We start from the raw sequence: 15809 nt of genomic DNA, 5'->3' as shown, positions 1-15809 counted from the left end.
GATTCTGTAATTACGGAATAACACAAATTCTCTGCCGACATTTAATATTCATATTTCTTTAAAAAGGAGCACCATACAAACTAACTCTGTTATTAAAAATATCTTAATTTGAGTATTCTTTTTCTGTGGACTAGAAATAATTTAAAATTAACAACAGTAGCAGAATACAATATATGATAAATTGAGAATCTATTTCCGGATTTTACTTTTGATCATTTCCCAATCGTGAATTAAAGCACTAGATGATGCAACACCATGAGTAGAGTACAACACTCCTATATTATTAGGTTTGTAGTCTGGAGAGAATCGGCCCTCCATTCGAACTTTTATACCTAAGGTTGCTGCAACTATTCCTATATACACATCGTCTATAAATATAGGTTTAATGTATGGAAATGCTTCTTTCATTTTTGTTGCTACATCCATAGAAATCATCATAGAACCGCCACCTACATATTTAGGCCAATACACGCATGGATAGTCTTTATACGGAACATACCATTTTGAAAGATTTGTTCGTTTCGGAAAAGCCTTTTCCCACATGTATCCAGCATAAAGACCTACCCCTTTACTGTATTTATGGTGGGATTTGATGTAAGTCAACAGTTTCGGAATGTTGACTATGTAATCGTCGTCCACAAAAAATGTGTATTGAGATTCCTTGCAATTATCCACGGCCCAATTAAATCCCATGATTGTCTTTACGGTATTATTTCTGTAGACGTCGAAAAAATCTTCTTGAATTATATCTTTGTATCGATTGCTTTCAATTGCAATGTACGATTTCATGAAATCTAAATATCCTAGAATGAAAACGAGTCTGACAGACGAAGGAAGATCCTTTCCCCACGTTGCACGAATAGCTTCACGATGTCCTATGTTTGAAACATAGGATTTGACAACTATTAAAAGAAATGGGTCGGACACAGCTCCGTTTAGTTTACAAATTTTTGTCGGGACTATTAAATACTGATATGGATGTGAATTGACGATTGCACTGTCATTATGATCTTGCCAAGAACTGAGATTTTTGATATATATTTGAAGTCCCTCTTCCGGTGAAAGGGTAGGTGTTGGCGTTACTAGTGTAGCATTGTGGTCCTTGGATATTTCACTGTGCAGTCCAATACAAAAGGTTATCACAATGACTATAATAGCCGCGGTAAATTTAATTAGCCATTTGCATGCACATACTGTCGAATAACGCATATCAATCTAGACTTTCTGTTTGTTTGTTTTTCTGAAAATATAATAAATACAATTAATGATGCACTCCATCAATAATTTTCTATAAATACGTTATAAAACTTTTATGTCAAAATTAAATGTCGAATTTACAACATGAATGTCGGAATGACTTTGAAAAAAATACAGATTTTGAATAATGAAATAACATGAATATATCCAAAAAAATAGTATTATAATGATTCTTTGTTCTTTAACATCGAACTACAGATAAAACAACATCATTTCACCAAGAAGACCCATCGGTGGCCTTTGGTTGTTTTCTTATCTTTAGTCGGGCTGTTATCTCTTTGACACATTCCAGTGTACATTGATTTCTTAATTTTAGTAAATTACTATACCTATGTGTGAATCAGATAAAATATAAAACGAAATATATAGAGTACAAAAAATACCGTGTAACACACAGTTATCACAACAGAAGAATCTAGTAAACATTTCGTATCGTATTTGCGTGGTTAAAACATGACTTTTCAATTTATAACTCATAATAATTCCAATAGTGTTAATGGTACAAAACATGTCATTTTATAAATATCTTAAATTAGAAGAATCACTTAGTTGAAAAGAGTACTAGAACTTGTCTGAATAAGTTGGATATTTTTGTAACTACAAGAAGAAGTTCGATAACCATTCACATTTCTATTTAGGGGCGAGCCGAGGTCCAACTCAGGGTGTGAAATTTTCTCGCTGCGTTGGAGACCCATTGGTGACATTCGGCGGTTATCTGCTCTTTAGTCTGATCGTTGTCTCTTTAACATATTCCACAATTTCATTCCCAATTTTTAAGCTAGGGTCACACATTCACGATTTTTACTGCCGTCCTTGACAGGACCATTCCCGCTTAAAATTTGTCAAAAGTCTGATCAAGATCCTGTGAATCGTGAATAGAAATTCAAACTTTAATTAAAATTTGTAAAACAAATAACTTAATCACGACAACAATCAGATATCGTTCAGGAAGCGTCGATATTCAACCATTTCCGAGCGAATTTATCCCGATAATCCCGTTCTCAATCCGCTTCTAATCCAATTTGTATCTTTCTCCAGGTAAAATTCCACTGAGTCTGTCACGACTGCGTTCCGATTCTACCGAATGTACTCCGACAGAGATCAGACAGTGACCAGACAGTGAACCGACGCTGACGGAAGTTATCCGTTCGAAATTTGCCGGCATACTCGGGATGATCGAGTACTGTCGGAACGTAATTCTTTAACGGTCCGATCTATCGCATTGCAAACGGCTTTGTCTGGTCTCAGTCGTATTGTATTCTGTAATTGTCGGGACTCTGACGTGGGTATCATAGACGAATTTCGTATTAATAACGGGACTGTTCCGGAACGGTTTCGGCAACAACGGTTCGCAATCGACAAGATCTGGATGCAATCTGAACTCAATCGGCAGAAAAACAGCAATGAAAAAAATTTCAATATCATTCCCGTTCCACAGGACACCGTCCGGAATACACAGAACATCGTTAGGATTTTGATCCGATACAGCAGAATCTGTCACGACATAGACATGATTGTAATCCGACTACACAAAATCGGTTGAGTTTCCCCGAATGTTATGGGACGCACATAACTGTCGGGGTGCTTCGCCGAACTATTCGGATCCTTCCCGACCCGTAGGAATATGTTACGAACTTAAACGACTGCGTTCAGACATTGATAGGACATTCCAGATAATTAAGCTAATTTTGCTAATTTACAGTGAAAATGAATCGTATACGCTTTTTAAATTCCACAAAAGAACAAAAATAATACCGTACTATTATGATCAGATGTAAAATTATAAAATCTAATTAATTTGAACTTGTACATTTGAAGGTAAAACTTTAACATTTGTAAATCTATGTAGTTTGAACATGTACATAAAGTTAAACAACTACAAAAACTGTGTAATACAAATTTAGAACAAACTTCTTCCCCTGTTTCTTGTAAAGCAAAATCATCATTGAATGTTCCCAATTATATATTATGTAATATCAATTTAAAAAAAAACCAGATATGATATTTTAGAAAATGTATACTTTTAAATCCAAATATTTTGTTATAGTACGGCATTTTAAGAACTAATAACATCCATGTGTATTGGACATTAGCATGATTAGGACGATTTGTCCGAATAGCAATGTAATGTTTGCATCAATAAAAAAAAAACAAGTGTCTTAAAGAGGTCTTCTGGTCAGTTTAAAAAATAGTATTTTTGTAGGGCTGATTAGTTAATGTAAGTCGACATTATGCGATCTAACATGTATTATTGAGAATTCGAACTAATAGTGCTCTAAATAACCCTATCAAGTGTTGGAACCAATGCTGCATTTACATGTATCACAGAGGTCGTCATATATATTTGAATGGTAGATATAACGTGTTCTACTTCATTAGAAAAAGGCTGATAAATAAATAATATAAAAATTGAAACTAAAACGAAACATTTACTTAATTGCAACAGTTTTCTGTGATTTCTTGCAGTTTTACTTGATAATCGGATTTTGTTTTAGGAAGACACATAATTATTTTCTTTGCATGATTTTTTTAAAAGAAGTTTTAAGTTTGCAATTGTTTACATCGTATGAGTTGATCTGCTAGGATCTGCAAGTCAATTTACAAACAAGTAATCCATTATTTTCACATCACATTTTTCAGATTCTTTCAAGAACTTTTATTATTCTTAAAGTGTACATAGCTACTTTTGCAAAGGTACTATTTCTGTACTAAGAAAATGCAGTACTGGAAATTTACTTTTAATATTTAGTACTATTTCTTTACTTTAAAACTATTGTAACATTTAGGTACTTGTATTTTACAGTACTAAAGTCTTGATTTGTACTAAATATTTTGGTACAGAAATAATACAATATTCCATGTTTGAAAATCATAACTTTTAGAGATTTGAAATTGAAAAACTTTCAAAATGCTGAAAATGTAACGGTAGTAACCAAAAATCTGTAGTACTTAAATTTCAAGTACAAATAAAGTACTGTAAAATACAGGTACCTAAATATTACAATAATTTTAGAGTAACAAAATAGTACTGAATATTAAAAGTAGATTTCCAGTACTACAAATTTTTAGTACAGAAATAGTACCTATGCAAAAGTAGTCTTGGGGAAGCTTTTTAACATAAAATATTAAAATATATCAATAAATTATTTTTAATAACAAAAAATTGGCATGCCTGATCGGATGTGTCTTGATCTTATTTTTATGATTTATTATTATATTAGTTTTTAAGTAGCTTTCAGAAACCATTAGATTTCTTATTTGAATTGTTTTACATTTTTCATCTTTGGTCGTTTATACAGCTACATGTACAAATGTAGCTATGGCTACATGTACAAATGTAGCTATGCCGTATGCTTTTTGCTCATTTTTGGAGAGCAAACGGTGACCGATAGTTGCTTCATTCTTCGGCAGTTGTTCTTTGGTGAAAAATTCCTCATTGACATTCCTACTGCATCTTCTTACAAAACTGTATTTGTTTGCATTTACAAATGATAAACACACGATAAGATCTATAATCCCACAGACTGTTAGTCCCAATCCCGTCATGTAATCCCACATACAGCTCGTTCTAATCCCATCCTGTAATTGCACTGACTGTTTGTCCCAATCCCATCCGACAGTTAAACCCATTCTACAGATGGAACTGTTGGATGTTTAGATACGCAGACACGTTCTGTTCAAATGACGACACCACATCTGATGCCTCGTGTTAGGTAATTGGCTAACTATTTAATATGTTCGCAATGGCTTGTTGCAATGCAATTTTATGTTCAACCAAATATACCCATTGTTTTTTTTTTTTACTTTTACCTTACAAAATCGAGTTCTTGTGAAAATCTCACCTTACGCTTTTGATTAAAAAATGTCCGGCTCGAATTAGAATCCACCTAGGCTTGTCCTTAGTAATTTTACTTGTCGTGTCATTTCATAGCGGGAAATAAATCTATACGCATTGCATTTTTATCTCCAAACACGAAACGTGGGTATCACAGGGTCTCGTTCAGATGATATGTATTTTCAATACTATATATTATTTTTTAAGTTTTCAGTAAAAAATAATTAAAACTACTATGCTTGACATATTCATCAGCCTTTTTTATCTATAATTTCACATTAGTGTTAACATTCGAAAATACTGTTTGACTGTTTGCTTTAAGTAAAATACAATTTCTATGAAAATAATCTTTAAAAGGATTGATTGTTGTTTGTATGAAGTCAATTGTATTTCAAATATTCTTAGGGTGGGAAAAGACAGATTGCATAATACATCAAATAATTGGATCAAGGATATTAAGTTTGGATTTTGATTAGATACGTGACCCTCAAATAAATCTATATATTTGTGCTCAGAATTTATCTGGATCTCTCCTAAAATTAAAGTTTAAATTTATAGTTTCGATTCCGACTATAGGCGTTACTCCGAATATATTCATTTTGCACAGTCAAGCAGACCCCTTCGGAATTAAACTGTTTCGCGGAAAGTACACAATGATATGGAAGCGTGTCTTTGTTTAAATTTGTAAAGCAAATCCTGGTAGTTAACTTCCTAGTAAGGTGGCCAACAAAAAAAGAGAATACATATTAATGGGCTTTAAAAATACAGGGAGACACCCTGCGGACCTTCATACACAATGCATGTCAGACTTCTAGATTTTTACTTGTAGTACGTAAATATATATATTTGTTTGATAGAAATGTTAGATATGGTTTTAAAACATCTGAATTTAGTGATTTTTTTTATTTGTCATGTAATTGCATTTCCGCTTACAATCCAAATTTGAATGATAAAATCAAGTTTAATAGCTTTTTCCATTAAACACAAACAATGCCGTTGCGGAACATATTCTTTTTCCTTTTCACAAATGAAATTCCATTTCCATGTAATACATACAACGAGAAACATATTCATAATACTTCTTTGTTTTTATAATACTACACATTTATTCCTCATATACACATACATGTATATCATGACACAGCATAAGATTATTGTAATAGACGTGTTAGATATCTCGTGATGCTGCATACGAAAACGAATCAACCATCTATGTTTTGATTTAATGGTTTCAGCCAGGGCCATTTCAGGGTGGTAAGGGGGATACAGACAACGTAAAAGAATGGAAACCAATATTTAATAAAATGACAGGAATGTTGCTTGCATTATTTTTCTCAGTCTTTAACTGTTGACAGTTGATAAAAAAATCTTTTACTTGACATATCTATAATACTAAAATTACGAGGTCCAATTTGTCAGCCGTCATCACGTAAAAACGACGAATCACAGAATTCAACTTTATATATAACTAATATAGTACAAAGGTGTAGATTAAAAATTACACCACTCCAGGCCCTTTTGTTTTCCACGTAATTAATATTGCCATTAATTAAGAAGTTCCGGGTCGAGTCCGCTACCGATACCAATAGTATATTCACCTGTTACCTATTACCTTATCTGTACGTTCCGCATCTGACAGGCGCACCACCAAACGTTGTATTCAGGACTATAATATGCTATATAAACGGGTTGTAATCACAGGGTTGACACTACTAAATTGTCAAATTGTTGCCTATTGTAGTATTTTAATCCGTAAGACTTTCTAAGATAACAATACGAATACTAAAAATCTGGACTAAAAAAAGTTTCAATTTGTTAGCGGGCATGACGTAGAACAGCGAATCAAAGAATTCAACTTTATTTATAACTAATATAGGACAATGCTGTTGATTAAAAAATACTCCATTTCAGGACCTTTTGTTTTCCAAATATTTAATATTACCAATAATTGATAAGTTCCAGTTCGACGGGTTCAAACAGAAAGATTTGAAAGCAGAGAAAATTGTGTATCTTATAATCGGCATGACTTTATCAGATGACAGTACTAATACTAAGATAAGGCTTGAACATAATTATATACTTTAAATCAGTCACGGACCCGCGATATCACGGGTGTGTTCTAGTACATATATATATATGCAGCATCAATTGATGGACCTATATATGCTGACAACTATGTCATATTCAGGCTGTTTGTGTTGATTGGTTTCTGTCTCAATGACAAATTTCCTAAATTTGCATGAACACTGGAGTGTCCTCGGTGTGAATATTAAGTTTGATACTATTAAATCTTTTGAAATTTACTACTCAATCAGTAGTGTGTAGAGATTATACAAAATAACGCTCGTTCTATATGTATGTACTTTCCAATTTGAACACCATTTATTATGCATGTATCCATCAATTTTCATGGATGCTGATCGAATCGCTGATAATAGTCTTGGTATTAGCCAGGTTAATTTAATTTGCTCACAATTAAGTCACAACGACCCTGACCCCGACCCCATCTCCCCCCCCCCCCCCCCCCCCCGCCCCCACACTTTTGATTTTTATGGAACTTTTAAATTAGTAATATATTTATAGCAATCTGCAATTATAATACAAGTTAATACAAAAACAAACAGATACATTCCAAAAGCAACATGAAAAAAAATTTGATCAATATACAATAACAAAGTGGATACTTGTGATGAAATCAGATACAATAAGTTGAAGGTGCGGAAAATGTCAATAATTTTACATGTATTGAATGTTCTGTTTTAAGATCCATATACACATATGTTTGATACATCCTGTTTTAGTCGATACTTTCAATTTTAAAAGTTAAGTTAGAATTACCACGTGTATCAAACATTTTTGTCAAACAGACATCGACAAAGTACGTTTCACTGATAAACAATCGGGAAAATATGAATGTCAACTTACCTTCTTAAGAAGAATTATATAATCTGATGTATGACACACAGGTGAACGATCATGAAGTTAAGATATGCTATCTAATTGCAAAATTGAACCAATTTATCAGCTGATTACCTGAATCAGAACGTCACATATATTTTTATGATTGAGTTTCCTGGTTTGTGTATATACATGTGCACTCCTCGGGATGTCAAGTGATGATGATAATATAAGGATTTATTTACATTTATGGGGTTTATTTTAATATCCATAAATAAACCTGAACAGGTGTTTACTTTTCCCGCGTGCCATAATTAAGATAATGGGCATGTTTCATATTTGCTTAAGGAAGGAAGCAAACAAAGACAAATGAATTGTTATCTTAAAAATAATCATTTCTTATTATTTATAATACATTTATATGATTTATGGCTATAAATAATCAAGTGTGTATAAATAGATATATAATGTAAATATATAAATCATTAGCTGAATAAAATATAATACAACGAGCTGTTATCTCAATGTACGAACGTTAATCACGATAGAAAAAGCCTGTTTAAGGCCTGACAGACTTTTAATATATGATATATATACTAGGTAAACGGGGTGTTTTTCAGAGTGTTTTAGGGAGAGACAAATGAAGAAAGACAAATAAAAGCAAATAGCTACAAATAACTGTATTTGCAGTATATTTATTGAAGGATTATAGTATGTCATTATTTTAAACATACACAAAAATAAATGTAGTTGAAAAGGGAAACAAAATAGAAGGTGGACACCTTTTGCTTTATTTCTAGCAGTAGCTAGATTAAATTTCAAACAATATTTATTCTATGATTCCTATTTCTATCAATTGTTGATCAGAAACGATTTAAGACCAGCAAATTTAAAATGGAATAATTAATGGTATTAATGAACGCAGTGTACTGAATAATGAATGTATAAAACGACGCGTCTTCCCTTCAGTACACACAGTCTGCAAAGACTCTGTGAATTATTAGAAAAGAGAATAATGGCCTTTTATACATGTCAGATTGTTTGGGCTTGATACTCTAGACAATTGCAGTTAAATTTGATAAATAAGTCGTTTCAAAGTTATGTAATAACTTATCATGAACATTCTTTAGAGGAAGCTCATGACGAAAGCCAGATTTACATGACAGACTCAAAGAAGAACAAATAGACGTTTGAAGTTGTGGATGGGAGTTTATAGAATAGTATAAGAGAATAATGGGAAACCTTTTTTATTACGGATAACAATTTATATTACACGCTGCATGCACTTTACATAGAAATATTTAACAGAAATAAAATCGTACAACAGCTGTTTGATAAATCATGGAAGTAGTCAATATAATACTTCCATGAATAAATCTAGAATTGCCGAGAGAATCGCGCAGTTTTATTTCCTTACCAGTAAATACAATATAATAATTTCATTGATTTTAACTTTCACAAAGTTAAAATAAGCTCTTTCGTGTGTTTTCCCAGTTATTTACTTGCATTATGTACCGTTCAATAAATACGCATTCAACAAATTAATGTATGACCTTCATGTACGTGTCGTTTAGAATACGGCAAAGTATCAAATATCTTTCAAGTGTAAAGTTCATAAGATAAAACTATTCCCTTTGGAACCGCACCCCCCCCCTCCCACTTATTTTTATGCCCCACCTACGATAGTAGAGGGGCATTATGTTTTCTGGTCTGTGCGTCCGTTCGTCCGTCTGTCTGTCTGTCCGTTCGTTCGTTCGTCCGTCTGTCCCGCTTCAGGTTAAAGTTTTTGGTCAAGGTACTTTTTGATGAAGTTGAAGTCCAATCAACTTGAAACTTAGTATACACGTGCCCTATGATATGATCTTTCTAATTTCAATGCCAAATTAGAGAATTTATTCCAATTTCACGGTCCACTAAACAGAGAAAATGATAGTGCGAGTGGGGCATCCGTGTACTGTGGACACATTCTTGTTTTGTTATGCTCTCTATTTTTTAACCGATCTATTCATGTTCAGGACAAGCAACTTTACAATCGTCATACACATGCATGCTGTTTGCTGGAAGTCTTCGCCCGCAAAGAAAAAAAATGCCTAACTCCAAGATACTATATTCTGCATCACGTGATTTTTACCACGCAGAGCTTACATTAAAATAAATATCTAATATGGAAAGTTAAACTTCAATTCAAAACATAAAGTCCGAAGGCACATAAAAGTAAATGAAGAGTTTTTTGGGGGCAAAAGGTTCAGGGGTAATCCTCTCTATATGTCCGAAATATACACGAAATATTTGCCACTGCCCCTTTTTCTGTTCTATGAATTCTCAACCTGAGTTTTCTATCTGTTACATGCAAAGAAATCCTCGCTAAAAATCCCGGTCGACCTCATACGGCAGATAAATTAATGACCTTCATGTACGTGTCGTTAAGAATACGGCAATATACCCAAATAAATGGTCAATATTTATCATCTATGTAATTTGCTCCATGGATATTTGCAGAATTTCAATGGAGGCAATTTCTTCGCATGACAAAACAATAATTTTATCAATTCGAAAGTATAACTTATACTAAATAAAACTAGTCGTAAGAGGCCACTGGGTCACTCACTTGATTTAATTTCGGCGTTGGAAATTATGTAAAAAATAGATTAAAATCATAACAAATACTCTAATAATGATTGAGGCTAAAAAATGGTTTGATATTGGACTCGTAATTTTATAAGAGCAGAAGACTAATAGATAGATAATGACTTTATAAGGGCAATGACAAGTCAGCTATAAATTAAACACACTTGGTCAGCACTTTAAAAGAAACATTCATTCCTTCTTTGGTTTCAATCCATTAAACGTTTTTCTAGAAAAAGTCATTTGTATGTATTTCACATAGGGTCCTATGTTAAATTAAGTCCCTCTCTGATGGCAAACTGGGATGACATAGCGGCTTCAAAGTAACAACACTTGGTCAGCACCTCATACGGAACATCATGCCATGTTTTGTTTCATTCCATTCATTGGTTCTCTTAAAGAAAAAAAAGTATGTTCTGTCCATTGCGTCCTATTCTAAACGCAGTCCCCCGCTGGCGCCATCTTGGAAAATGGATCAGCTGCAAAGTAACAACACTTGGTCAGCACCTCATAAGAAACATTCATGCCATGTTTGGTTTCATTCCATTCATTTGTTCTTTAAAAAAAAGAAAATTTGTATGTTTTGTCCACAGGGTCCCCATGGACGGACGTCAAGAGATGAGTAAAGCTCACTTAGCCCTTCGGACCAGTTATATAAAAATGGGCATGTGTGGTAGTCCAGGATATATATGTGAAGTAACACTATTTTATTATTGCTAAGTTTCATCATAATATACTGACTGCATTCATTCTCTTACCTCCCTTAGAACTTTAAGAAAACATATTTGATGCGTGTTTTAGATTTTAAGTTGCTGAATGTTTTCAGGTATCTATAGGTGAATAGAAAACTATTTAAATGAGATATTTTAATCCTTTTCAATAACCCATTACGATAGGTAGAGGTATTTCCATAACAGTATTGATAACTGCAATACTTATGTTGGTAATACTACTGAATGATTTACCTTTAACTTGCTTTTCATTGGCTATCGTTTGCAATGACAGTTCGTCAGAGGCCTTCCAGTAGGGATTAAAAAAGAATAAAAGAGTAAAGTTCATGCATGTGCACGAGATGAAAAAAAGAATGTACAAATATTCAACATTAAAATCAACACAAAAGCCGTTAGTTCTTTTGTTTGAATTGTTTTACATTGACTTATCGGGGCCTTTTATAGCTCAATATATTGCGGTATGGGCTTTGCTCATTGTTGAAGGCCGTACGGTGACCTATAGTTGTTAATGTCTGTGTCATTTTGGTCTTTTGTGGATAGTTGTCTCATTGGCAATCATACCACATCTTCTTTTTTATACAAAAGGTTTAGTCCTTTACTAGTTATTCGTATTATTTGATTTATGCGTTGGGAACATCCATAACAATAGATATAGGAAGATGTGGTGTGAGTGCCAATGAGACAACTCTCCATACAAATAACAATTTAAAAAGTAAACCATTATAGGTTAAAGTACGGCCTTCAACACGGAGACTTAGCTCACACCGAACAACAAGCTATAAAGGGCCCCAAAATTACTAGTGTAAAACCATTCAAACGGGAAAACCAACGGTCTAATCTATATAAACAAAACGAGAAACGAGAAACACGTATATATTACATAAACAAACGACAACTACTGTACATCAGATTCCTGACTTAGGACAGGTGCAAACATTTGCAGCGGGATTAAACGTTTTAATGGATCCAAACCTTCTCCCTTTTTCTGAAACAATAGCATAACATCACAACAAAGAAAAACATACGATAAAATATCAATTGGCAGACTTAACTCAATCAAAAAACGTATGATTAAACAATGAACGAATAAATTTGATCTGCGATATCTGAATACAAATGCACAGTTAATTAAATATTAGAGACAAACATTCATGACCAAAAAGCTAACAAACAAATTCAAAAACAGGACATGACTGAGAAATATTTAACCAATCAATGTTCACTTTAGAAAAAAACCGGTTTTTTTATAATCTTGAAGTTTATACAAATGTTGTAAGAATAAGTGAAGATATTACAAATAAGAGCTATAAAAGGCCCCGATAAGTCAATGTAAAACAATTCAAACAAAAGAACTAACGGCTTTTGTGTTGATTTTAATGTTGAATATTTGTACATTCTTTTTTTCATCTCGTGCACATGCATGAACTTTACTCTTTTATTCTTTTTTAATCCCTACTGGAAGGCCTCTGACGAACTGTCATTGCAAACGATAGCCAATGAAAAGCAAGTTAAAGGTAAATCATTCAGTAGTATTACCAACATAAGTATTGCAGTTATCAATACTGTTATGGAAATACCTCTACCTATCGTAATGGGTTATTGAAAAGGATTAAAATATCTCATTTAAATAGTTTTCTATTCACCTATAGATACCTGAAATAAGTACGATTTGATAATTCAGCGTTACAGAGGAACGCTCACGTCAATAAATGGTCTCGTCAACACTGTTATGAAAACGTCAAAATTTTAGGCAACTCTATCATTGTAGCCGTTTAGTGGAAATCACATTATATATAATTGTTAAAGAGAGAAGGTTGACAAGTCGTAAAATGCCATGAAAAAAACACGAAAGCAACCAAAAGAAAATAACAGTTTACAAAACGTTTTGCAACGGTCTGGTTGCTCTTTTAAGTACAAACCCGGTGATAAGTCTAATTCCGCAGGTCATTTAAAGATTTGACTTTTTTGTATGATGCACACGCAATTTTTTAAATAAAAAGGTAAGACTTCTATTCTTCCTTGTCTGTTTGCCTCTAATCATCTGAATCTATACGTCTTTTTTTACTTGACTTTATTAATACAAATTGTCAACAGCTATTTGAATCTTCCTTGACGTGAGCCTTCCTCTGTGACGCTGAATTATCAAATCGTACTTGTTCTAAACGCATAAATCAAATAATAAGAATAACTAGTAGAGAACTAAACCTTTTGTGTTGATTTTAATGTTGAATATTTGTACATTCTATTTTTCATCTCGCCTCGAGTGCAGAAGTTCGAACTAAGTTTGATTCCTTGTCGCGTCAAAATGTGTCGTCTCTAATTTGGAATAAAGTGTCCAGGTAGGGAGATATGTCCTCTTCTGGGCTTTTGACTTTAAGCACCAACACGTTTAAGATCCGGTTAGTACGAATAGGTATTACATAAAGCGTAATTTTAATATTCATATCAAATTAATATGTTACCCTTGTGAAATGAATGTAATATTAGCCACTTGATGTTACACTACATTTGTACAATCGATGTTCATAATCATTATTTTCAATTTCAAATATAAAAGAAATAAAAAAATTCATGCACATTAGTAATTTTTCGATAAACTACATGTACAAGTATGTAAGTATGTTTATATAATAATGAAATCTATTTTGGCAAAGTAGCAAAATTATCATTATTAATATAAAAATTATATACGTCTTTACTTATTAAATGATCGTGAAATAAAGATGGGCTTTGCTCGTTGGTGAAGGCCGTACGGTGACCTATAATTGTTAAATTCTGTGTCATTTGGTCTCTTGTGGAGAATTGTCTTATTAACAATCATACGTGTACCACATCTCTTTTTTTCAAATTAAAGTTTTAACTTGCCTTGCATCAAACCATTGCAGACCTATCAAATAGTTAAGCCAATTACTAAACACGAGGCATCAAATGTGATGTCCTCATTTGGACCGAACGTGTCTGAGATACATCCAACAGCTCCATCTGAATAATGGGTTTAACTGTCGGGTTGGATTGGGACGAATAGTCAGTGCGATTACAGAATTGGATTGGGACCAATAGTCAGTGCGATTACAGGATTGGATTGGGACCAATATTCAGTGCGATTACAGAATTTGATTGGGACGAATAGTCAGTGCGATTACAGGATTGGATTGGGACGAATAGTCAGTGCGATTATAGGATTGGATTGGGACGAATAGTCAGTGCGATTACAGGATTGGATTGGGACGAGCTTTAAGTTGGATTACATGACGGGATAGGGACTAACAGTCTGTGGAATCATAGATCTTATCATGTGTTTATCATTTTTAAATGCTAACAAAAAAGAAGATGCCGTATGATTGTCAATGATACAACTGTCCACCAAAGACCAACATGCCGTAGAAGCGAGCAATTATATGGCATCGTTGCTCTCCAAATATGAGCAAAAAGCATACTGTATATCTAGCTGTATAAAAGACCAAAAATGAATAATGTAAAAGAATTCAAATTATAAAGCTGATGGTTTTGTGAAAGCTACTTCAAAACTAATAATAAATCCTAAACATAAAATCAAGACACATCCAATCAGGCATGCCAATTTTTTGTTATTAAAATCTTCTTTTTTAAAGGACTAAATAACCGATGTAATTTTTTTAATCACATTTTAAATGATACGATTAATTGTAGCAATTAGTCCAAAACCGATTGTTTGTACGCTTTGTGTGCTTTTTTAAAAGAGAAACTTAGCCTCCTAATTGTGGGCCATATCTCTCACCGAGTATCAAGTGGCACACATGATTTTCGTTACTTACATGGAAACTTTCTCTTTTAATTAAAATGAAATCTCGAAAACAATAGAAAGAAAAGCTTGGATTTTTTGAAAGATCACAACTTGTAAGTGTAAGGTTTGGCTAGCTATAAAATCAGGTTTAATCCGCTATGTTCTACAAAAGGAAATGTCTGTAATGAACCGGGTCAGCAATGTGACAGTAGTTTTCCTTTCGTGTGATGCGTTCAGGCTTTTGATTTTGCCATTTGATATAGGACTTTACGTTGTGAATTCTCCTTGGAGTTCGGTTTGTCATGTTATTTTACTTTTTACAAATAACATGAATAAAGGGTATGAAGATTATTGATAAAAATCGTGTTTTCATGATCCTAGCTAAACAATGTAATTATAAGTATTGAATGCTTCTTTTTGTAACTTCATATGTTTATAGAAGCGTTGACCGTGTGCACATTTTTAGCATGAATCCCTTCATACAAAATGTACTTCGGTCAATGATTTTACACCACAATGAAGTTACAAAAAGAAGCTTTCAATTCTTAATTAAAGGTAACTGTACGGCCTTAAGCAATGAGAAAACCCCATACCGTGTAGTCGGTAAAAAAATACACAGACCGGACGTGGCAGGGGGTTTATACATCCCTCATCCAGAATAAGTTGTGTTTCTCATAAATCGTTGGGTCATCAACCTAAC

At 33.2% G+C, this 15809-nt stretch overlaps 2 protein-coding genes across 2 annotated transcripts in view; both read right to left on the bottom strand.

Moving 5' to 3' along the window:
- The window catches only part of LOC139523758 (uncharacterized), a 312433-nt gene that overhangs the window by 120947 nt on the left and 175677 nt on the right, over positions 1-15809 (bottom strand). The window lies entirely within an intron of this gene.
- On the bottom strand, positions 28-8150 carry LOC139523756 (beta-1,3-galactosyltransferase brn-like). The gene is made up of 2 exons (XM_071318009.1): positions 8018-8150; positions 28-1240 (listed from the first exon to the last, which is right to left on the bottom strand). Exon 2 carries the CDS (start codon positions 1207-1209, stop codon positions 190-192), a length of 1020 nt encoding a protein of 339 aa, XP_071174110.1. The 5' UTR covers positions 1210-1240; positions 8018-8150; the 3' UTR covers positions 28-189.

The sequence above is a fragment of the Mytilus edulis genome, chromosome 5 (assembly GCF_963676685.1).
Source record: "Mytilus edulis chromosome 5, xbMytEdul2.2, whole genome shotgun sequence".
NCBI lineage: Eukaryota > Metazoa > Mollusca > Bivalvia > Mytilida > Mytilidae > Mytilus > Mytilus edulis.
Note: the sequence above shows the minus strand (reverse complement) of the source record. Positions and strands in the feature narration are given on the sequence as shown.